Here is a 25,755-nt window from a genome sequence, read left to right as displayed (position 1 = left end):
GTAAACCTTTGCATGTATATGCTTTGATTTATCAATTTGATGAGATTCTTGAAAAATATACCTATGGTTAACATATCTTATCTACTCTCTCAGTATTCCTATAGCTAGATGCCTATCATACCAGCACTGATGCATGTTTTTGAGCAGCGTTGCTTCTCACTTTATAAGAAATTACTGAAGAAAATGCTCATAACAGCAACACTGGTAGATAAGAGCAAGGAACAGAACGCTGAAAAGAGAAGTCAAATACAAGTGAGGTTTGAGGCTCAGGATTGGATTTCCTAATAAACTTGTATTTTTAATTAACTATCTTCTGCCGATTTGTCTTGAATTTTGTGAATATAAGTACATGTTGGTATGAATAGAGTAGTAAATGTTAAGATTTAACATCAAGATATAAGAAAAGAAGTGATTTACTGTATCAAATAAGAATCCTTTAATCCTAAATGCCAAAAACTTTGGCAACCATAAAAACACAAAAATCAGTATATTAAGATGAAAGTCATGTTATTATCAAAATGATTTTAAAAAGCAATTTACATATCAGTTTCATCATAATAAAGAAGACCTATAGAAAATTTAAACTTATCTAGAAGAAAACAAATGAAATTATTACGATAGAACACCAAGATTACAGAAAAACCTCATAATGAATTTTTATGATTGCTGAGGCATAACCAAAATTTAGTTTAGTCTTATTCATTTATTGTTTGTGTCTAATCTTCAAAAACTACATTATAATTTCCTGTAAAATAGGAAAGTAATTTTTCCACATTTACTTAGTAAATACTTCACTTTGCATCTGATAAAGGAAATAAAACCCTAAGAAAAAGCAATGTCAATTATACTCACACAATTTTTATTTACAGACCACCACATGCAACCGATCTTTCTACAATAATAAATATTTAAGAGTCTACTGTGTGCCAAATTGTTTAAGTATTCTATTTCAATTTAAGACTCATCTGACTCAAAAAGGTCAGTATGATAATTACATTTTAGCAGATGTTTAAAATGTTTAAACATATCTTAACAGAGTTGCAAAAGAGTTAAGTATCTTGACCAAGTCAAATATTGGAAGAGCAGGGAATTGAGCCCAATTTGACTTAATGTTATATAGTTCACAAGGTATCATACAATCTCCTGCCACAGTAGGTCTGTTTAAAAATGAGGAAGATGTAGATTTGATTTGTAGGACTCATATTACAAATAATTTGCATACATTTCGAAAATGTGATTTTTTTTTCTTTTCTCAGTACTGCCAAATATTAACAAAAAATTTACTTACAGTAAGGAAATATGCTACCACAGCCATCTTCTCTTGATTATTTCTTTCCAAATTGAAATTATTAAGCTGATCCCTTCTATTTGTCTGCTTGTACAAGATCGCCAAATTTAATTATTTAATTTTCAAAAATTCAAATTAAAAACAATATTTTCTGAACAGTACTGAAAATATTATTATAAAGTGATAGTTCACATTTTTCTTAAAAAAATGCATTTTCCGTTTTAAAGTAAAGGTCTGTTCAGAAGTATATACAAAATAACCAGCATTTGTTATGTGACAATGGGTACAGTTATTCTCTTTTCCTGGCTTTTAACCGATGATGAATTAGGTGAACAAGCCAATACCTCTGGGCCCTTCCATCAACATGTTTTTCAAGAATCAATGGAGCCGAGGTGCCTTCCCTTTGAACATGTTTGTTTGGTTTTTTTATCATTTTATATTTTCAGTCATTAAAATCTATGATTCTCATGTCAGGCACTTCAGTACAACAAAGAAATGGCTGCCTATAATTTCACTCTCTTTTAAGACGATATATTCATATTTTTTAAGACGATATATTCAGGCTTTGCTTTTCTCATGGAACCTCAAGCATATTTGTGAATTCCTCCATGGCTCAACTCAGTGCTGTACTAGCCAAATTCGACCAGGATAAAATCAGCACTCCTGTCAGTCCAAAATCTGGTGAGGTCCCTCTCTGCATTAAGTTTTGTTGTGGTTGTTGTTTAACCTCTTAAGTAAATCCATCAGTCAGATGAGAGAAACACCATGGTGTTATAAAATAAGCATTAGAAAACCTAGATTAGGATTCTATTTTATTTGGGATGAGTTACTTAAATTTTGACAACAATAATGTCTTCATCTACTGTGTTGAGAGAATACATACAGCGATAATGGAGGATCAAATACTATAACTTACATACAAATGCTTATCTCACATTTAGCTATTTAAAAATCATTAGTTCCTTTCCCTTAAAAAATGAAATTGTGATAAAATAAAACATTTTACAGTATAGTAATGCTGGGCTCATTTAAATAGGACATCATGGAAATCAAGTCTCCTATACAAGAGTTACACTAACCAGTAAAATGTACAAGGCAGTCAAAAAAAAGGCTACTTTTGTTATTGAGCTATCTGTTTTAGTCTTTGTTCTAAATAAAATTAACATAATTTTATTTAATACTATAATTCAATAACTATGTCTGATATTCTTTCCATAGGGTGGATCTCCAATAATATTTTGACACTGTTCAGAGAATAAAACTATGATCTGAAACGTTAATCACAATTTGGGCAATCTCCTTGTGTACTTATAAAATCAAAGGGCTTTCCCTTAAGAAAACAATTTATACTTACCAGACAAATACTAGTATTATGCTGATTTTGTATAATTTTTGAACAAGAAGTAACCCCACTGGGGAAAATCAAAGAGACTTTCTACGCATCTTCTCTCTTATTCATATAAACTTAATCAGGACCTGGAATTAATTTTTGAGATTGTTCTATATCAACCTCAATGTTTGAAGCTTCATTTTCTGCCTCTGGGCCCCATCAGTAAAACCCACACAACTCCCTCTTAGCAAAACAGCTGGCTTTTTAAATGTGATGTCTTGTAGTTCTTATTTACAATCCTAATCACATCATTGATTTCAGTAATCTTTCAGTAAGAGTGGTTATTAATGCTGTCAAAAGAAGGAGCTGGAATCCAATATGTCGAGTTTGTGTTGTTTTTTTTTTTATAAACCTGGATAATTAAGATTAATCCTAATAATGTGACTCTAGAGGCCTCTTGGTGATTAGAAGTTTCCTGTGGCTGAGAACTCAACACAGCAAGGACACTACCGACACTAAAAATTCTATACCCCTCTCCACAAACCCTATGTAGCCACAAATGATTAAACAAAATGTTAGAAGCAGTCATCATTCTTAATACAGAGATTACTAGAATTTTGCATTTTTAAGACTCAAGACACAAAACATTACACGCGACTTTTTTTTGTTTGTTTGACATGAGCAGGCTTGGGGAATTGAACATATGATTTTATCTTTGCACTCTTTCTGTAATTTAGGAAAGCCCATAGGATCTATTTTGTCTAAGGCCAAAGAAATTAAGATGTGTGAAGTTTTTATTATCAAAGTTATGTCTTTATAACATTAAGGAATAACAAAATAACTGCTCTGAAAAGGTAGGGTAAAACAGTATGAAGAGAGTAAGAGATATTTTGGAAAAAGCAAACTTTTCAATATCCAAAACCATGGAACAAAAGGATAAAATGAGGTCATGTATTTTGATTATAGGATAAAAAGAGGTCATGATGTAATAAAGATTGTTATTTCAGACTAGATCTTATTTCTTGCACTCTGAAAGGTGGCGTGGAACAAAACACAAGTTTCCAAAAAAACTGTTTCTCTGTTACTAAAAGCGCCAACTTGTGAATGAGCTTGTGCGGATGTTAGGATGATCGATGTCCACCCTCCACACACACCCCTGGGTGGGGTGGGGGTGGGGGATTTATATATAGTTGGGGCTAGCATCAAAATCTGTTGCCTAATATTAAAATATTCCTGGACTTCTTCCTGATTGATATCTCTTATGGAAAGGACAATACTGAAATAGTATTATTAGAAAAGGATCTCATGAGCATTAGGATGTATAATTCATGTTGCTTTCATTTGCTCAGACCATCGTAAAAATCCATAAATCATTTTCTTGTTCATGTATTGCTTAAGTGCAATTTGTCATTTTGCATTAGAGGGCTGCTTCAGCTCATCAGTGCTTTTAATTCATTGTTTAGTGTTTAACAAAATGCTGGTCCTGTTTGATAACTGAAAAAAACTGAAATACAAAGCTGCACCAATATTAGTCAGCTTAAATGAAATGGAGAAGTACATCTCTATTTTGCATATCAAGATAATGGTACTTAATGGAATAGCTGGTATTCTCAGGGCCAAGAACAGGGATCGGTTCTTTCTCTGTCCAGCTAAAAAGCACTCAAAGAACACAGTACCTAAAATGTTACCTGAAGGCTTTTAACAGCACATGATGTAAATATTTTACAAGAACTGTACTGAATATTCACCTTTTACCATAGATGAACACAAATTAACACAGAGCCTGTGGCGTTAACTCCAAAAACGTTGCCTTCCCGTCTCTAAATCAGGTTAACACCACTCCAGATAAACTCTTTCATGCATAGGAGCTGCAATGCTGTCCAGGTCCCTTGCGTTTGTTCTCCCTGTGGGCTTCCTGGGACTAACAAACACTAAATACCAGGAAGCTTCCAGCCCATTACCAGGCGAGCTGTGCATTTGAAAAGCTCTTTATTGACAATGTCGCTTTTCTATTTCTTAAACCACAACAACAAAACACTTTTTTTCAAAGCTCGACAACGCAGCAATAAGGACGTCATTTTAAAAATGACTGCAAAACTCACTGATCCAAACGCTAGATAACAAACTTTTGCTCTTTCTGGCAAATGGTAGGGAAGAAAGCAACCCTACTACCTAATTTCATAGTTTGTACTTACGTATATAAAAGAGGCATTTGTGGGTTTCTCAGCGCCCCCTCCCCCTTTCCTCCCGCACCTTCAAAGTCCAGTGGAATACACGAATGTGAATTATTACTCTCAGATATCAACGAGGTTTTTTTATGAATATTGGTTTTTATAACCCTCTGCAAACAATAAAAGAATGCTCAGAATACTGCTGTTTTAGGCTACTGTTTGTTTTGGTCTCGATGTTTGGTGTGCTTAGCTCAAGGGAGGGAGTGGTCGTCGGGAAGGGGGCGGTTCCTTATGGACCCTAGGAATTGCTTTTCCCTGCAGCCTCCAGTAATGGAAGGTGGAAGGGTGCCAGTATCCCTTCATCTTCCACACTTCCGAGGTCTTCCCCCTTTAGTCAAAGCTGTCCTTTAAGTAATCAAGAGCTCACTAAATTCTGGGGGCCAAGGGAAGGAGGGTGAAAAGAAAAAGAGGAAAAAATCTGCTTGAATACCACTGCAAGGGAAAAAATAAATTGGCTGAGCCTAAGAAGCCATCTTTAGAAGGCAAATTTAAAGTGTAGTTTTGTTTTGTAAGTGACCGAGTGGAGTTGTTTGAATGGCTCCAGGGTATGGAGACAGAGAAGGCTATTGAGGCCAGTATCTAAATCTTGACTCCAAGCAAAATGCTCTTGCGACTGCCCTTGGCTAAACTGCCTAGCGGGCGGGTGCTGGGGAGGGCTCGGGTCTATTCTCCCCAAAGTCAGGTCCTCACCCCGCCAGGCCCCGGCCGGCGTCGCGGAGACTTGAAGTCAGAGAGACGAGACCTCTAGAGGACCCGGTCCCGGCTTCACTGGCGCGGACACAGGCCTCCGTGACCCAAGAAATCCCGCAGAGCCCCCAGCAGGCGAGTCCTGCCGAGCAAGGACTCCCAAGCAAAATCCGCTAAGCTTGCCCTGTGCTGCTTCCGCCGCTAGGAGACGCCTGTAACCCACGTTTGCAGAGAAGGACCCCATTCAACCACAGCTACCGAAAAAGAAAAAAAAAAAAAAAAGCACAAGTGTTACAGTGGATGTAGTGATTATTTACAGGCAAATCTGGCCATCTCCCCACGTTCACGTCTCCACCTCCAGAAGCTCTCGAGCTTTCAGAGGACGCCCTAAATCTGCTCAAACTTCATCTACATTTTCGAGAACAGAAATCTTCTTACCCAAACAGTTTCTGTATCTGCATTGTCATTCAGCCGCATGTTTCTCTCACACGCACCCAGACGCGTACACGTGCGCACACACACCAGTGCTTCCATGCGTACAGATGAACATATCGGAAAATGACCGTCATTTAAAAAAATAAAAATGCGCCAGGATTCTGATGAGTCAGCTCGAAGAGCTGAAAACATTTCATTTCAATCCTGCAGATGTAAGAAAAAGAAAGGGGGAGGGGCGGGAAGTAAAGATGCGAAGCCGTATTAATATTCAGAATCACTATAACCTCCTTTTCATTGATCCACAGGTCCTTTATAAACTACCGCTCTATTCTCAGCCGCAGACGTGAAGCCGAAATAATTTTAACTGCAGTGGTTTTCGCTTGGCTCTGGCGAGTCGTCAATTTACTGCAGCTGGAAAGGGATTAGCCATTTTTGCTGGCCGCCTTTCCTTCTAACCACTCAAAGGGAGGACCAATCTCATGAAAGAGGCAAAGGAGGTGCCGGGGCAGAACACGCACTGGCAGGATGCACAGCGGCATGCCTCAGCCTACAATCACGCCACGGCCCCTCGCCCTCCTCAATTCCCTGCTGGGTGGGAATGGTAATATACGTCCGGTTAGGGGAAAGGACTTCGTCTCTCACATGTTGTGCTGCTGTTACTCTCGGGTCGTTCATTACCAGGAAGCCTCAAGAGACCTTCCTATCTTGTAACATAACAAACTGCACAGGTGCTCCTTTAGTAAATAAACTATTCCTTGGGAACAGCTTCTTAATATAAAAAAAAAATAGAGTATCCTTTCTTGCAGAATTGAATTCAGTCCACTCTCTCGCACTGCAGAGATGGGTGCCTTATTTTAACTTCACAAGAACTGGGTGCCGCGAGAGTACGCAATTAAGCTCGCCAAATGCATCCTTAGGGAGCGGGGAAGCTCCGCTGGCATTTACACAGAACCGTACACACGGCCAGGAGGGACGGATGCGAGCTACGTGAATGTGCCAGCGCCTTCCCAGTCACCCGCAGCCGCGCACAGGCGGACCCAGCGTGGGCACTGCCCCCTGCCCCCCACCCCGCCCGCGGCCGTTGCTTCGCGGCCATCCCCGTCCAGGCAATCGGAGCGGAATCGGTTTAGGATGGGGGGGGGGAGTGAGGGGGAGGGGAGAGAGAGCATCTCCAATTGTCAGAAAAAAGCAATCAATATTCTCTCGCACAGCGGGGGGGGGGGGGGGGGGGGGGGGGAGCAGTTGGCCGTGCGAGGCTCAGGCACATCCGGCCGTGATAGGCGCTTCGCAGCGCCCGCCGCGGATCTGTTCCCGGGGCCCGAGAGCCGAGTGCAAGGCTGGCGGGCTCAGAAGCAGAAGCTGGGAGGAAACTCTTCAGTCATTTATCAAAGAGCTTACAGCTCGAAACCAGGTCCCCAAGCGAGTTAATCCATTTGGTTAAAAAAAAAAAATGTGGATATACATTTAGAGAGGGAAGAGGCGTATCTAATGCATTAAGTCTCTAAGAGCTGCCAGCCCGCATCCCTTGGCGTGAATCCCTTGGCTTCACAGACCCTACCTCCGCCCGCCCACCCCCCCCCAGCCCCCTCCCCGCTCCAACCGCTTCCCTCCTTTCTAGCACAGCCCTTCGCGCCCGCACGCCGTTTGACATATTATACTCCCCTCCCCCCCTTTTTAAAGTGTTCTGCCATCTCAGCCGGAGTCCCTTAATTAGGTAAGTCCCGACAATTAGTAGCCCCTCTGCAACTTTTTTCCCTCTCGCGGTTATTTATTTCCACGGTCCGGAGCAGGGAAAATACCTTAAAGGAAAAAGAATGTTAGCATCATCGGAAACCCCGCTCCCGGGAGAGGATACCGCTGCCGTTGCTATTATGTTTTCGCATTTGCTGATGCAAACAGGGGAACCTCTCTGTTCCCTCCCCGTTACCTGCGTCTGGGGAGTGGGAACTTTCCGCAGCAGAGTCCCCAGCTAGCGCCTCGGGACCTGCGGGGCTGTTCTCGCTCTCACACTCACACTCACCTCGGCCGCACGGCGCCGGCTCCGCCCCGCCCCGCCCCGCCGCCTGCCGATGCGCCTTTTTGACAGTCAGAAGGGCCAATCGGCGGCGGGCCGGGAGGTAGTACTCCGCGGCGATTGGTTGGCAGAATGAGGGCGCTGCGCAAAAACAGAGACGCCGAGCGCTAGGAGCTCAGATGTGCCAGCCGCGGTTCTCCACTGTGAGGCTGAGACCGGGGGAGGAAAGGACTGGAAGGGAGAGAGACAGGTTAGGGGAAAAGAGGCTTGGGAAGGAAAACAGCAGAAAAGAAACTGCTCACCACAATTAAAGGGAGGCGAAGGACGGTGGTGATGAGGCCGGAGAGAGACAAGATCAAGAACGGCAAAAAATGCAAATAGAAAGAAAAAGGAAAAAATCCCAAGAACACCCATGCGGAGATACGAAGAGAATGAAAGTTTTATGCTGCAGAGCCTTTCTGTGCTTTTCCGGCACAAAATTCTCTCGCTGTCTCTAAGCCCCTTTGCGTTTGCTGGCCGTTGACAGTAAGAGGCATGTTCAGCGCTGCCAGCAGCATCTCCTCTTCCTTCTCCTCTTCCTCATCTTCCTCCTCCTCCTTTTCTTCCTTCTCCTTCTCCCAGCAGCAAGACAAACCGAGGACAGTCTTGAAACATCGAAATCTCCTCCTTGGGATTTGCCAGCGCCGCGTTGCGCCAAGATTGTCGGAATAAAGGACGCTGACTATTGTATTTTCATTATTTTATTAATTGGTCAGTGGGAAGATCACAGATGAGGAAAAGGGACGCCTGTCACCCTTCCTGCACTGAGACTGAAAAATGAGGCTGGACCGGGGGAACCCTAAAATGAAGCAAAAGGAACAAGATTTTTAAAGACATAAAGCCACAGGAGCCCCCCCTCCCCCCAGCATACTTTTATTTGTTGTTGTCGTTGTTGTTTTTTGAGATCTTTTTATCTTCGTGGTGGTGGGGGAGGTGACTGGGTGACTGACTGGCTGCGGGAAGCTGCTTCCTTTCCCTTTGGAGATGATTGTGCTATTATTCTTTGCTTTGCTCTGGATGGTGGAGGGAGCGTTTGCCCAGCTTCACTACACGGTGCAGGAGGAGCAGGAACATGGCACTTTCGTGGGGAATATCGCTGAAGATCTGGGTTTGGACATTACAAAACTTTCGGCTCGCCGCTTTCAGACGGTGCCTAACTCGCGGACCCCTTATTTGGACCTCAACCTGGAGACCGGGGTGCTGTATGTGAACGAGAAGATAGACCGCGAGCAAATCTGCAAGCAGAGCCCCTCCTGCGTCCTGCACCTGGAGGTCTTCCTGGAGAACCCCCTGGAGCTGTTCCGGGTGGAGATCGAGGTCCTGGACATCAATGACAACCCTCCCTCCTTCCCGGAGCCGGACCTGACCGTGGAGATCTCCGAGAGCGCCACGCCGGGGACCCGCTTCCCCTTGGAGAGCGCGTTCGACCCGGACGTGGGCACCAACTCCCTGCGCGACTACGAGATCACCCCCAACAGCTACTTCTCCCTGGACGTGCAGACCCAGGGGGATGGCAACCGATTCGCAGAGCTGGTGCTGGAGAAGCCGCTGGACCGCGAGCAGCAGGCGGTGCACCGCTACGTGCTGACCGCGGTGGACGGGGGCGGAGGGGGGGGAGGCGCGGAGGCAGGGGGAGGCGGCGGGGGCGGGGGCCTGCCCCCCCAGCAGCAGCGCACCGGCACGGCCCTGCTCACCGTCCGGGTGCTGGACTCGAACGACAACGTGCCCGCCTTCGACCAGCCGGTCTACACGGTGTCCCTGCCGGAGAACTCGCCCCCGGGCACGCTGGTCATCCAGCTCAACGCCACGGACCCGGACGAGGGCCCCAACGGCGAGGTGGTGTACTCCTTCAGCAGCCACATCTCGCCCCGAGCGCGGGAACTCTTCGGCCTGTCGCCGCGCACCGGGCGCCTGGAGGTGAGCGGCGAACTGGACTACGAGGACAGCCCGGTGTACCAGGTGTACGTGCAGGCCAAGGACCTGGGTCCCAACGCGGTGCCCGCGCACTGCAAGGTGCTGGTGCGGGTGCTGGACGCCAACGACAACGCCCCGGAGATCAGCTTCAGCACCGTGAAGGAGGCGGTGAGCGAGGGCGCGGCGCCGGGCACCGTGGTGGCCCTGTTCAGCGTCACCGACCGCGACTCGGAGGAGAACGGGCAGGTGCAGTGCGAGCTGCTGGGGGACGTGCCGTTCCGCCTCAAGTCCTCCTTCAAGAACTATTACACCATCGTGACCGAGGCGCCGCTGGACCGAGAGGCGGGCGACTCCTACACGCTGACCGTGGTGGCCCGGGACAGAGGCGAGCCGGCCCTGTCCAGCAGCAAGTCGATCCAGGTGCAGGTGTCAGACGTGAACGACAACGCGCCGCGCTTCAGCCAGCCGGTCTACGACGTGTATGTGACCGAGAACAACGTGCCGGGCGCCTACATTTACGCCGTGAGCGCCACCGACCGCGACGAGGGCGCCAACGCCCAGCTGGCCTACTCCATTCTCGAGTGCCAGATCCAGGGCATGAGCGTCTTCACCTACGTGTCCATCAACTCCGAGAACGGCTACCTGTACGCCCTGCGCTCCTTCGACTACGAGCAGCTCAAGGACTTCAGCTTCCAGGTGGAGGCCCGGGACGCCGGCAGCCCCCAGGCGCTGGCGGGCAACGCCACCGTGAACATCCTCATCGTGGACCAGAACGACAACGCCCCCGCCATCGTGGCGCCACTTCCCGGGCGCAACGGGACCCCGGCGCGCGAGGTGCTGCCCCGCTCGGCGGAGCCGGGCTACCTGCTGACCCGCGTGGCCGCGGTGGACGCCGACGACGGCGAGAACGCCCGCCTCACCTACAGCGTCGTGCGGGGCAACGACATGAACCTGTTCCGCATGGACTGGCGCACCGGGGAGCTCCGCACGGCGCGCCGGGTGCCGGCCAAGCGCGACCCCCAGCGGCCTTACGAGCTGGTGATCGAGGTGCGCGACCACGGGCAGCCGCCCCTGTCCTCCACCGCCACCCTGGTGGTGCAGCTGGTGGACGGCGCCGTGGACCCCCAGGGCGGGAGCGGGGGCGGCAGTGGGGGGGCCGGGGAGCACCCGCGCCCGGGCCGCTCCGGCGGCGGGGACACCTCGCTCGACCTCACCCTCATCCTCATCATCGCGCTGGGCTCGGTGTCCTTCATCTTCCTGCTGGCTATGATCGTGCTGGCCGTGCGCTGCCAAAAGGAGAAGAAACTCAACATTTACACGTGCCTGGCTAGCGACTGCTGCCTCTGCTGCTGCTGCTGCGGCGGGGGCGGCGCGACCTGCTGCGGTCGCCAAGCCCGGGCGCGCAAGAAGAAGCTGAGCAAGTCGGACATCATGTTGGTGCAGAGCTCCAACGTACCCAGCAACCCTGCCCAGGTGCCCGTGGAGGAGTCTGGGGGCTTTGGCTCCCACCACCATAACCAGAATTACTGCTACCAGGTCTGCCTGACCCCAGAGTCCGCCAAGACCGACCTGATGTTCCTGAAGCCCTGCAGCCCCTCGCGGAGCACGGACACTGAGCACAACCCCTGCGGGGCCATAGTCACCGGCTATACCGACCAGCAACCCGACATCATCTCCAACGGGAGCATTTTGTCCAACGAGGTAAGGCTGAAGCGAAAGGACCACCATCTCTCATCTCCTCCATCCGAAAGCCTTCTCTAGCCTGGCCCTTGTATCTCATGGCGCACTGTGGATTTTTAGGAGACTAGCTTCTTTGTATCTTTTTTTTGGGGGGGGGCGAGAGGGTGGGGGGCCCTCTTCCGCTCCTTCGTGTGTGACCTAGCCTTCCGCTTGTTGCTGATCATCTGCGCTCCACCCCTCCACTTTTATTTTCATTCCCTCCCTCTAGTGCTCCTGCCTTCCGTGTCTCATCTGTCCTTTAAAATCCTAAGCCCCTCTGGGTCCCTTCCCTTCGCGGAAACCTTGGGATAAAGTGGGGCGGTGCGCGGAGGGAGGGAGAGTGCGGAGGAGGGACTTTCTAGCACGGGCAAAGGTCTTTCCCTCCGCGTCTGTCCCAGGCGTTAATAAAGCTGATGGTATTTTCTTTGTTGCTCCATGCTTCCTGTCGCGTGTAAAAGTAAGCTACAGCTCATTTAACTTTGCGTAGTTGTCTAAACGCGAACGCGTGTTTTAGAGAACGAGTTATCGGATCCTTGCCCTTTGAAGTCGGGTCGCAGAAAAGCCTTCACACCCTCTCTGGACAGCGTTTGCAGACGCTCTTGAAGCCGAAGGCCCACACAGTGTGAATTTGAATGAAGTTGCTTTGGCACAAACCCCTCTAAGAGTAAACTACCGAGAGGCTTCAAGGATTGTTGTCTTCGATATATCTTTGAGCTTATAATCACCTTCTTGCCACTGTTTTTTTTATAAATCGATGCTGTTGCTTTCTTCATCAAAGAATTTGGCTTGTAAATTCCGATTTAGTTTTAAAAGATGGAGAAGTTGCAACGTTGGAGGAGGGGAGGGGCAGAGAACAGAGTTGATTTATGTAAAAGAAAGTTTGGGCCAGAAAAGGTGTGTGGGTGGTGGAGGTGGGGAGAATGCAGAAGGCTTTGGTAGGGGAAAAAGGATTGGGGGAGAGTTATGAACTCTTCTGGGCAGATGATCTTATTTATTTGAGTCTTAGACATTATTAATTGACTTTCATGACTATCTGTACCACTCATTTGTATCTTAAGCACATTTTGAAAATAAACAACAAAATAATTCCATGAAATATCCAAACTTTTTGCTTATTGAGCGTGTTGTTTTTCTTGTGTCCACAGTCTACACCTGAACACTTTTTTTAGGCCACTGAAAGAAAGACTGTGTAGGATGAATAGGTAGACTCTGTTAGAGACAATAGTTTCTGAGCACTGGCTCGAAGGTCATTTGCATTCTCTCTTTAAAAAGCACATTTCAAGTTGAACTTTCATTTCTGCGATTTAAAGAGTGGTGATGGTGTTTTTCTTTACAACTACTGAAATACAGATTCTAGTTTCTTTGCTGATGTCTGCATATCTCACTGCCCTTGGCCAGTGATCATTACCTGGAGGTCTTAAGAGAGCTTCAAAGGACATTCGTAAAAATATACACAATTGCATTAACTAGAAATAGTACCTATCCTCAAAATCAGACTATTAGCTTAACCTTTAGCATTCAAATACTCTTGATTGATTTATTTTTTTTCCTAGACTAAACACCAGCGAGCAGAGCTCAGCTATCTAGTTGACAGACCTCGTCGAGTTAACAGGTATGGTCTCTTTTATTTATTTATTTATTTATCTCCCTAGCTTGGTGTTTGGACATTTTATTACCTAGTAAAAGTAGGGAGTAGGTAGATTGCTAGATTTAAAAATACAAAATTTGTAAAGTAGTTCTGATTACAGGACATAAATAAATATTGGTGTTATTTCCTAGACAATACATTAAATACATGGGTGTTCTCCGCCTCCAGCTTACTAAATACATTTACGTGCTTTGTTAGTTTGTACTCTTCTGTTTCTGAGTCTTACTAACTGTTCCAGATCTATTTTTACACCTGTGTTTAATGCTAATCATAAAAACCATACTTACCTCCAATCGTGGAATAAATTAAACTTTACATTCCTTAAGTGCTCAAATGGACTCTCAGTGCTCCGTTTTAAAGGGCTAGCTTTTGGATTTTAAAACTTGCTTTATGCAGTAATAAAGCTGATGTGGATGAGGTTGCAAAACCGTCTGTGACCATGTGGTGGCAGAAGAACGTTTTGTGTGTGTTTGTGTGTGGCAGGGGAGGCTTCCACCTGTGTTTTAATTCTGGTACTCACGTTTTTGTGTTTCCAGTTCTGCATTCCAGGAAGCTGACATAGTAAGCTCTAAGGACAGTGGACATGGGGACAGTGAGCAGGGAGACAGTGATCATGATGCCACCAACCGCGGCCAGTCAGCTGGTAAGTGGGATGAAAGGGCAATGAAATGTTTGCTTTTGTAGTTAAAAAGAAAAAAACAAACAAACAAAAAACAAATCTAGAAAGGATGATGTCCTAGGTAATTTTCTGAAAGGTTAATGTTAGTTGCTCTATGAAAAGATGGCATTATGCTGTGCTGGTAATTGCTTCCTCAAAGAAGGTTTAAAATGTCATTGTCCTGCTCTGGAGAGTTAAAGTTAGAAATTCACTGTGGAATGTGCTAGAATGAAATATTTCTGCCCTAGGTAGTGTCCGTTAATGGAATTACACTGCATAGAGCTTTCACCTGGTCTGTTCAGTAGTCTTTAGTCAATTGAGGCATTATTAGCCTGGTATGTGGAGGTAACTGAAGAGGAATGGAATTGATTATCTGCACAAGGTCACAAGAGAATAAATGAATGATTGGGGACTAGGATCCAAATGTCTTGCTTTCCAGAGCAATGCATTTTTTGGACTCCACCCAGCGATGAATAGAACGAGAGAAGGAATGGTGATTAAAAGTCATAAGTAGGTTGAAAACAGTGCTTTTAATGTTGGGTCCTTGGGTTTCAGCAGAAGGAAATTTGTGAAAAGGTGTGTTTTCTGGAGGGCCTCAGTTTCCTCATGTTTCGGCAGGGTCCATGGCCTGCCAACAGTTGGACTCTGCATGTATTTCTATGTGTGCTTCATGGTCATCACGTCACAGTTAGGGATGCAATGTGATGTGCATTTTTTTACTTTATTTTATTCTCCTTTTAAATTGATTTTATTTTTCTTAACTTTGATCTTTAAGTTTTCTAAGATTCTTATAACTCTTAAGTACTAATACGGAAAAGAAACACATAAAAGAAGTAACGTTCGTTTTGTTACTTGTTTTTTAATACCTTTTCATTTGCTATTTAGTTTTGTGCTTCTGTGACATATAAGGAAATAGAAAAGTTGGCAAGCCAACTTTCGTAACTTCTAAAAATATCCATCATTAGACTGTCTCTGAATGAATCTCAATTGCTTGTGATTCAACCTTTATTTTGGTTAATGACATAACCATAGAGTGGCAGGGCCCCCGCTTTCAAGGTAACATTGCTGCTGGAGAGGGCCCGTCCTTTACACACTTGGTGGACCTCTGAATGGTGCTGAGACAGTGTGTCAAAGGGCAGTGTACGCCCCATGGTCGCCTGGCAGCAGGGGTTGCTGCAAGCTTCTCACTTGGCTAATGTGTGCTGTGTCTGTGGCTGCCCTTAGCCTTGGGAAATCCAGGCAGCAGAAAGGGGGAAAAGGCTGCTCAAGGGTCTCTTTATATTGCTGCAAGTCATTAATATGCAGACCTAATGAGACTTGAGAACTGCCAAGAATCCCCGGAGGTCTCTGCCCCTTGCCGGCCTTCACGCTAAGTGAACAGAGCATCTATTTAGTGTCTGGGAACATGACAACAAACCAGATCTTGCCAGAAGTTTATATTTGAGTACAAAGTCCCTTTCATTTTTTGGCCTATATATGGCATATGATTTATTGTTATCTCTTGAAAGCTAAACATTGAGAATTGCTCATTGCTATTCTTTATTTCAGTGTGAAATTTAGCATTCAGCCTTTGGACTTTTAAAGCCAAATGTGTAGTATAAGAAATAATGTATCTGCTGCACATTTCCTTAGATGCATTTTATTCCTTGCCCACACCCCTTCATTTTTCTGTAGCCTTCCAGTCTCAAAGAACATTTCAATTAATTTAGTCCCTCAGACATAATGAGCCATAATATCCTAACCGAAGAAAGATTAATGAATAAACATCTCCAAAAAGGGCTAAATTTGGAAGATAGATGGAAATATTTTCTTATCGACGCATCTCCCCAGTAGCTGCTTTCTTTTACAAGCATGCAGTGTTGCCTTACTGGTAATGTTTCTTTCAAATTATTTGAGATGTTAAAGCATTTAGAAGATATTAAAATGCATAAAAGGTGTTCTTCTGGAAAACATTTTTGTTAAAAGCAAGGCACATTTTACCGTTTCTTTATCAAACTGACAAATCGTTCCTGTCTTTAAATTCTTTAACGTATAAAAGTATAACAGGGTTACCAATCTATTTGTGTATTTCAATAGTAGTTACAGGGCGGCCTCAACATACTGGGCACAATAACAGTTGTTTTAGGATTGAATAATCCACTTGTTATTAAGGAGTAATTGCACCATTGTGTGCAACATTGCAATCAGATTTAATATGTCTAATTTCTTTGTAAAAATGATTTTGAAGTGTTTTCTTTTTAAGTGCAAAACTCTAAATGCAGAGAACTAAAATGATTTTCTTAATGACTCTTTTTCAGTCCATACTGATGTGTTGTATTGTAAGCCTCACACTAAGTAGCTAGAATATTTCCAAAAAATCAGGCCTGTTTCGCATAATGGATGCAGTGTCTGTTTTTTGTTTGTTTGTTGTAAGGTTAGATCTTCCACAACCACAAAATTTAGGAAATATTGTTCATAGAACTTCTTATTCTCTGTTAAGATAGAAAAAACATTTCCTAATAATTAGCAGATTTCATTCAGATGGGTTTTAGGGGGAAAAAAGGTTTTTAGGGGAAAAGAGAATACTGGAAAGGAGTAGATACAAATTCAGAACACTCAATTTTAACCTCCATTTTACATTGTATATTCCATTTAGTTTAGTACTTCACCAGTTTAAACTCCCTAATTTTTCCTTTATCCCCACTAGTTTTTTTTCTTTGTTAGCATTACTTTGCATTTATTTATTATATATGTATCCATTTATTCTATGAATAGTTTTCTTTTTTTTTTTCCTTTCTTTTTTATCTCCTTCTTGCTTTCTGTTTTCTAAGCCATTCCCAGTCACCAATCTTGTTCATAGAAGGGCTTTAAGCACTGAAGCAGCTGCAGAGAGAGTCACATAAGCTTTTTTAGTTTTCCACTGCACCTGGCTCCATGTGTGAAATTCTTCGACTTGACCACGGCTCTCTGACACTTTCTATAGCCTTGTCAAGGTGTTTCCGTTTATTTCAGCACACTGGTACTGATGTATTGGTTAGAGATGGCAGAAATCCAGGGAGATGTGGTGAATGCATGTATAAACCATCAAAGAGGAAAACTCGATTAATCACAGCTTAAAATGACCAGGAAAATAAAAATAAACTTTAAAGAAAAATAGTTTCAATTTTCTTTATTCTGCAATAATTCAGATTTTGAAAATTATATCATTAGATTAAAAGATCTTTTTTTTCTTACTTAGCATATTGATAGTACATTGTTGTTGTATATTCTTAAACATTTTTTGTATTATTGGAGGCATATCTAAGGAGATATGTTTAGGAAAGGTATTTTTTTAATTTATTAGATACCTACAATGTGCATAGTAATGGGAGTTAATTATCAATTTTTTAAATACTTTGTACCTCCTTGAAAAAACATGTTGAAAAGGAGAGCTCTAGGAAATGATTCGCGTAATGGTACTTGTCTTTTAACATACTTTACATGAAAAATTCAACTTTATTTGTGAATTTTTTTTTCAGTTATAAGGGAATTTAGCTTCTAATTATGTTTAGTTCTTAACTAATTATTATGATATTTATACATCATGTACGATTAAATTTTGTCTCTAAATGAAAAAATAAACTGAAATGAATTGTCAATATTATCAAACTAGTGGATAAAAGTATATCATAGAAAAAAAATTATGTCATAGAATAGTACTAATAGTAGTGCATAGAATTGCACTAGTACAATGCCGATAAGAGAATTCTTAAAATATGAGTTTCCCAACTTCCATTAGAATTTAATTATTCGCATATTAGCTTCAGGGTTTATAAATAAACAAAGTAATACCACTGTTTGAAAACATTTCTTCAGATTTTTGGTGAGTTTCTGAGCTACAGCTCTACAATATGGGGATATAATTGATTGGAAAAATATATAAAACAACATATTGAGGAAAAAATGAAAACATATTGAAGGACGATCGCTAGGAAGAACATTTTGGCATGTATGTTTCTATCTTTTTGGAGTGAATGATGTTGATACTTTTCTGTCCCCCAAACCCAATTTTCCAAAAAATTACAGCAATTTTGTGTGTGTGTGCTTACAATTAATATCTTATAGTTGTTGAGAACTAGATAGTTAAAAACAAAGAAACAAACACTGGAAATTGTTGGTTTGTTTCTAAGTATATTTATCATGTTTGGAAAAAAAAGCATTTTTAAAAAGACTTGTTGCATGAGGAAAATGTGCACGTAATTGGGTAATACTGCATTCTTCAGAAAATGGCACACATTGAGTAACATTTGAAAATTTTTGAAACAAAAATGCGTTATCAATGGCAATATCCATTATCTCTGACTATAAAGGACAAGGCACTTGCCAGTTGAAAATATGTATTTTAAAATTTGTCTAAATATATCTTTGCATAACAGGCAGTCTATCACGTCAGCTGTCATGCCTTGCAGAACAGATTATTTCTGAGAAGTGGAAAAATAAATAACTAGGAAAAGAAATTGCAAGTAAAATATATATGTTGAAACATATCTTAAAAATTACCAAAATTTCAGAAATGAGATTTGCCCTGTATTTTCCCGCTATATAAATCCCACAAGTTCTCTAGTAAGAGTATTTGAGGAAAAAATCAAGTTAAACACTTTCTTTTGGGCCTTCAATTTGAGCCATTAAAAATTCTGATAGCAACATGAAAATGTGTATTTTATTATACACATATGTTGTAATATCTGGCATCCCTGAGCATCATGTACTCATGTATCACAACAAAACTGAAATATATTTCTGCTTACTAGGTAAAGTAATGTGTAAAGTAGGACTAGTGATAAGTTATAAGAGATAAAATGTTGTTCATCATACAATGGCTCCCTGAGACAAGGACAGGTAATCCAATAAATTTATTTGAGTCTCAAAATACGCATGTAAAAGGCAGACAAATGAAAAAATCTATTTTCAATAAAGTTTTCTGTTGCTTATTAGAAGTTTTTTGATTTCCTATTTATGCTGCTTGGTTTTTAATTCTTTGATATACCTGATATTTTCCTCATGAAAAATAAACACCTTTTATCAATACAACTGGTGCAACATATTCATGCACAATTTGAACCATCTTACTTTTCATTCTAGTTATATAAATCTGTATGTTACTACTATGGATTACAGTTTGCAAACATTAAATAAGTTTATTAAAAACATATTTACAAGGTTTTGTTTTCCCTCTTTCAAATGACTCTGTTCGCCCAACAAAGGAACTTTGTATCCTCTCTTTTTTGGTATACAAATGATATGCATTCTCCATACAGATTCTCAACTCAGGCAAACTTTATTACATTATTTAAGGGGATTTTTAACCAGCTTCTACTAATTGAGTGGAGGACAAATCATACACTTGAAGAAAAGAGAAAGCGCATAATTAAGCATAAACTCCCATGAATATAAGTTCTACTAAAATTACCTTCTTATGTATTCTCAAACAATATCTTAATGTTGAGAATCTAGTTTAACTTTTCCTGTGTGAGATAACATATTCAAAATTAAAAAAAGACTTTGGCATAGGTGCTGAAAAAAGATGTGAAAGACTGTGTATGAACTTATGCGATATATTTAAAAGATTCCCAATCATTCATGTAAGGATAAATTTTATTAATTCCAAATTTTTCACATCCATACCTATCTTTAGCAGAATCTTGTAATCCAGATCTGTCTTTACACAGGAATGTAATTCCATCAACCCTTCAAATTTAATATAACTTAAATTTAGTTTTAAAACAATTTTCCACAGCAATTTTACTAGTAAAGGTATTTTTGTCTATCAAAAAAAGCCATCCCTATCATTCTAAATAGGGTATTTTTAGTACAGTATGTCAAAATGTAAATCTCTCTCTGGTTTTGTAAGTCTCCCTATATAGTATGTCATTGTCTATCAGGGACATCCCTATGTATCTTCTTTCAGAAATAGAATAAAGAACTGACCTTCTCTGGTGTCCAGTGCCAGTTACATGTGTTACGTGCTCCTCTCAGTCTGGTTACTTAATCCAGTTTCAGCTCACGTTTACTTTCCTCAGCAGTTCACAGATCAGTCATTTATTTCCAGACTTACGAGTGACAGTCATCATCACTGGAATGTTTTACTTGAAGTCAGATTTGGCATTATACATAGTTTAATTTTAAATAAAAAGTCATTATAAAGGGAGATTAATTATGATAAGAAATTTGTTATTGTTTCTTGAAAAATAACTTACCTAAGTAGCTGTAAACTCCGAAACATTGTGGATAATCTTGAGTGTTCATAATTTTGAAAAGGTATTTTCTTCATTTCAATCTGCACAGATATTAATGCATGTATAATATATGCACATGTACATAAATCATGTATGACAATTCTGTCAAGAAGTTAAGAAAAAGTTCTCAAAAGCTCAACTCATTCATGATATTTATAGAAAAAATAAATATGTTCATTAAATAAATCTTACCCTGTTAAAAAAGATAAACCCTAGTTTTACTAAAAGCATAATTTTGCCATGCATTTGGGAGTTTTTTCCTGTACAGACAAATTACACTTCAGTTATTTCGTATGGTTCCTGTTCTAAAACATATTAAGTAAACGTGTTAATATGTTTTGAAGACCATTAAGATGCTGTTTCTGCTTATGTACTTGTTTTGTTTGTAGTACTAATTATAAAAATGAATATCTTTTAGTATTTTGGAGTGCTAACAATTGTGAGGCTTTACTTAAGAAACTGAATGACCTTGCTCGAGTCCTAATCAGATGATATTTAGCAGCCTTGTCATTCTAAGGAAAATGATGGCATTTGAGGTTGTTCTTTGAATTCTTGGTATTAGAGGATGAGTGAGCAAACAGTTCAGTGCTGACTGGAACAAGTGTTTTCCAATATAGAACAAGTAATAAGATGTTTGTCAATAGTATCTGCGGCTGACACATGCTGCACTTGGTCACCTTAGGTTCACTAATTACAGTCATTTGTTCTGGGTTTGTCTAGGGTAGTCAATGATAAGTGGTTTGTAGGGCGTCGTTGAGAAATTCCTTTTAGGAAATCATTTCCTAGGAAAACCGGAATGCTTGCTCTTCTCTGTGCCTGAAATTATGTTTCATTCTTGCTATTTACTCATTTATCTATTAGCATGCCATAATTCTGTGGAGTCTTTCTTTCTATTTTATGTACAGATTTCATAATCTAAGTGTCATCTCTGGTGCTTAACATATTTCTTCCGTTTTTGTCTCTGTGAAAAAAAAAAGTGTCAGTTGACTTTTTGCTATGGATTCTGAAGTTCTTACACTGTTATGAACTCCACAAGAGACTTTAAAATGCATGCATTCTTCCTTTATCTTCACCTTCCTGATTATTTGAATAGCTCACTTGGAACATTTCTTCTCAAAACCTTGAGTACTTTAGAAATATCTATTTGAAAGGCCTCTTTGCCAGAGGATACTTACCCTTTCATTTGCAAATCATTTTCTCTTTTTAAAGTGAGGCATGAAATGATAAGGAGATTTTTGGGTTCTGTCTGGTTAAGATGAGAAAGAGCTGTTAAGACACCTTCAACCATGCCTCCTTAAACTATCCATAATCTTTCATCTGTAGTACCTGGCCATGTTGCTGAAGACCACGTTGTAATTTCCTTCTTTTTTCTCCTTCTAGGTATGGATCTCTTCTCCAATTGTACCGAGGAATGTAAAGCACTGGGCCACTCAGATCGGTGCTGGATGCCTTCTTTTGTCCCTTCTGATGGACGTCAGGCTGCCGATTACCGCAGCAATCTGCATGTTCCCGGCATGGACTCTGTTCCAGACACTGAGGTGTTTGAAACTCCAGAAGCCCAGCCTGGGGCGGAGCGTTCCTTCTCCACCTTTGGCAAGGAGAAGGCCCTTCATAGTAGTCTGGAGAGGAAGGAGCTGGATGGACTACTGTCTAATACACGAGCGCCTTACAAACCACCCTATTTGAGTAAGTATTACACAAAAGGCTGTATGAAAGTATTCTCTTTGAGGAAGTAAATTTCAGTGCTCCTTCCTTCTTAGCAAAAGCAGAGCCCGGGCCATTATCAGAAAGAATGGATAAACTGTGACTCTTAGACAACACTTACAATACACTTAACAGAACAACAGATTCATGGTGTTAGGACATAATTGTTCACAGCAGTGAAGACATAACTTTTGCTTTTGTTAAAGAAAACATTTTCGGTTGCTGTTCTTCTTTCCTTTGAATATTGCTCCCTTGCTTGATTGCATTTCGCGTGTTTTGAAGGGCTGTCTTAGGGCAGAAGAACTCATCTCTTGACACTTGGATCTCAGGACACATGTCATTTCTTAAGTGTACCAACATGATCCCCTAATCATCCTTTTACCATAGGAGCTCTAAACACCATTGGCAGAATCCAGAAAACAATACAGGTGTTTGTGTGGTCATTTAACATAATTTAGTAAGATGTTGAAAATGGATTCAGGTCTCTGATCAGAATCAGAGGAACTGTGCGATGTAAATACATCAATACAGGAATATTCTTTCTTTATTTAAAGTAGTATGTTCTTCTAACATTAAGTAATTGATAATTGTACTCAGCTCTTTCAATACTGGGACCATAATTTCTGGGTGGATTATTATATACAACCCCTGTGAACAATAAAAATATTCTCTGAGATTTGTAGTATATTTCATTCCAGGATCTTGGCACTTAGATGCTCCATGTATTCTCTGCTACACAGGAATTCTTTCCTTTAAGTTAATGGATAAATATGACTGAAAACTCAATATCTTGGTCAAGCCACGTAAAGCAATATTTGATAAAGATGAAACTCATAGCATCTCAAACAAAAGATTACTTCTATCTTGTATATTAAATTCATTGAACATATTTTTTCTTTTACTTTCATCTTCTAGTACATAAAAATCCTGAAATCATTAGCTAGAAAGAAAAGAGAAATTAGATTACAGCTGTATTTTTTTTTTTAATGATTGCTTACATGGGAGGAAAAACAGAAAAAAATCAAACTTAAAGGCATTAAAAAACAAACACAGCGTATATTTTAGGTCTTATGAATGTTTAAGGAGGAAAGGTATGGATTGAATGCATTGAGGCCATGACTGCTAGAGAATAAGATTGGACAAGAATGTGTGTGCTTAAAAGACGGGGTCTTTCATTAGATGCATACATTGTGATGCCAACAGTGATCAAATAGTTTGTGTTTTTGCTTTTGTTTTTTAGGAAGAATTGTGTTCAGTTTTTCAAATTATATAGAAATGCCGTTGCTCCAGCATAATGCAGTATTCAGACATTTCCAAACCAAATAATTGTGCCTTCCCATAAGTCATTGATATTTGTTTTGCTTTACTTTTTAGATTCATGAAATACAAAGACAGCACAAATACTTAAGGAAAATACAGTACAGTAATGTCTAACTTAAGATGGCATGTGGATGTCATAACATACACAGCCATATGACCAGTTATTTAAAAGAGCCCTAAATCTGATTTCCTCAATAAATGAAGACTAGCAGCCTTTTTCTTCAAATTGAATTCTGGATTTTAAATTGTACTTGTTTGCCAAAAGCAAACTTTTCCAAAATTTTAACAGCATATTTTTACTATTGTTTTGCATAAACTAAGAATACATGTTATTCTTAGGTACATTAGCAATAATTTCTAGGCAGAAATCAAAAGGCATATGATTCAGAGTAATTAAAATTTGTATTTCTAAATAAATACAAATTTTTATTATCAATATGGATTAACAGAGAAACCTACTTCTAATATAGTGAAAAAAATCAGTCCATCCTCTTTGATCTTAGCATTACTCTTGGTAAAGTTACACTTATATAAAGAATTGAAAATTAAATATCTGCAAATGTCTGCTCCCTAGTGATGTTTTTGTTTTATTTTAAGAATAATATTAACAATATCTTAAGATTAAAATATTAATGCTGTGTATTTTTAATGCAAGTGTCTCTAATCTTTAAAAATCAAGTATTTCATTTAGAAACCTGATTTCAAGGATTGTGAAAGTTGTTACCAGTTATGTATATTGCTAGAAATCAATGAATGCATCTGTTATTTTGCCAAAAATAATTAGACTTGTGTGCATAATATTGGCCAGGTATATGTGTTAGAATAAATTAATTTTTAATAATAGTTTCTTTTTACTTTGTTTTAGTCAGCTCATAGTACTCAGTATTTAGGGTTCGGATTGAAGTGTGACCTGGAAAATTAACAGAAAAATAGCTATTCTAATGTTTTTGCATATATATTGTCCTTAGTTCTTCATGTAACTCTAATCATGTCTGAATTCATTTTTTTTTAAAGTTTTAGTATTTAATGCCTTTTTATACACACATAATTGTCTCTAAAATTCAGTCATGGCTCTTGTTTAACAGGCATTGTCATTTTCATGCTTAATCTAATAGCGCAAACTATAAACCAAAATCATTCCTGACCACCTTACTGCCCAAATCCATATATTTATACTTGTTAATATAGATATCATTCAATATCAGGAACGGAAATATTCTGTAAATTGGAAAACATGCCACTTACATAATTTAAGAAGCTAAAACCTGACATTAACTACTTACTTTTAATCAGAATGTTTAAATAATTATTGAGGTGGCACTTTTTCTTGTTCTAAACTAGAACGCATTTAGTTTTATAAGGAACATAATGTCCATTTGAAGTTCTGGAAAGTAGCTGTAAATTTAGTTACTTTTGAGCCCAGGTCTCCTGCGTGGCAGGCCAAAACTCGACCTGCTGAGCCACCGTGGCCTGCCCTATATTTCGTTACTTTTGTATAGCTTTAAAAAAGCCTAATCAGTCTGCCACTGTTATTGACAAAATGGTGAAGAGAATTGGTGATATACTTAATAATATGAATGAGATCATTGTCTATACACAAGAACTTTGAATTTGTGTACCTCTGATTGCTAACATTGAAATAAAAAACTGCAAGAAACCAGCTTTTACACAATACTAGGTGTATGCAAACATTAAAAAACTTACTTTAGGTTTTTATTTAAAAATGCATAAATACAATCATATTCTTTTTTTTTTAATATATGAGAAAGGACCCATGAAGAGTATATATGATGTTTAATTAAATAAAACTTTTTTTTCATCAGGAGTAATTGTGAACACATCTATAAATGCTTGCCTAATTAATCATGAGTACTTTATAAACATGCTTTTTATTTTTTTTTATAATGTTATAGTTTGTTAATATTTTTATAAGGAGCTAAGAAATACACTGAAAGACTGAGGAAAAAAAATTAAACATGTAGTGTATACATTTACATTTAGATTTGGATTTATATTACTTAGATTTATCTTATAATGTTATTGAATTTTACCTTTGATTTGGCTTTAATTTTTATTAGAGTTATAAAGAAAATACTAAAATACCACTTTAACTTTTAATTAAAATGGGGAAGTGTTTTCAACACTAAACAATAATATTAAAATGAAACAAGAAAAACTATTCTTCAGAGGTTTAAAATAACATTGTATTTTTATCATGAAGAATTTGTTTATAATTATACACATCTTATTTTCAATAATTTTACCTTTCAATTTCCATATATAAAAAATCTGGATGCTCTCAGTAAATAAGAAACAAAATCAATTGAAGTTTAGGGGTGTTACTGAGAAAAGATATAATTTTAAAAACCTCAATGGTTAAAACAGTACTCTATAATATTATTTTTGCAACCATTCTTGCTTATGATTTTGACTGTATTTTCTTCTCACCTTTAAAGCAGAGCATTCCTTTTGACAGCAAACCAGTGTGCTGTTCATTTCCAATAGCGCATAAAC

At 40.2% G+C, this 25,755-nt stretch overlaps 1 protein-coding gene and 1 long non-coding RNA gene across 4 annotated transcripts in view; one reads left to right on the top strand and one right to left on the bottom strand.

Moving 5' to 3' along the window:
* The window catches only part of LOC143666325 (uncharacterized), a 173,623-nt gene extending 165,631 nt beyond the window's left edge, over window positions 1–7,992 (bottom strand). Inside the window, exon 1 of the long non-coding RNA XR_013167528.1 lies at window positions 7,899–7,992. This is a non-coding gene — a long non-coding RNA (uncharacterized LOC143666325). The remainder of the gene's footprint in view (window positions 1–7,898) is intronic.
* A 658-nt stretch (window positions 7,993–8,650) lies between these two features.
* PCDH10 (protocadherin 10) overlaps window positions 8,651–25,755 on the top strand; it is a 40,509-nt gene continuing 23,404 nt past the window's right edge. For 2 of the 3 annotated variants that reach the window (XM_077140026.1, XM_077140025.1), the window contains exons 1-4: window positions 8,651–11,639; window positions 13,211–13,269; window positions 13,842–13,948; window positions 21,598–21,903. In XM_077140026.1, coding sequence (XP_076996141.1) covers window positions 9,009–11,639; window positions 13,211–13,269; window positions 13,842–13,948; window positions 21,598–21,903 — 3,103 coding nt within the window. In that variant the 5' untranslated portion in view covers window positions 8,651–9,008. Of the gene's footprint in view, window positions 11,640–13,210; window positions 13,270–13,841; window positions 13,949–21,597; window positions 22,679–25,755 lie in introns of those variants that run through there. The other variant, XM_077140024.1, reaches the window with a different exon arrangement.

The sequence above is a fragment of the Tamandua tetradactyla genome, chromosome 22, assembly GCF_023851605.1.
Source record: "Tamandua tetradactyla isolate mTamTet1 chromosome 22, mTamTet1.pri, whole genome shotgun sequence".
NCBI lineage: Eukaryota > Metazoa > Chordata > Mammalia > Pilosa > Myrmecophagidae > Tamandua > Tamandua tetradactyla.
The sequence above is the reverse complement of the archived record's forward strand: the minus strand, read 5'-3'. Positions and strand labels throughout refer to the sequence as shown.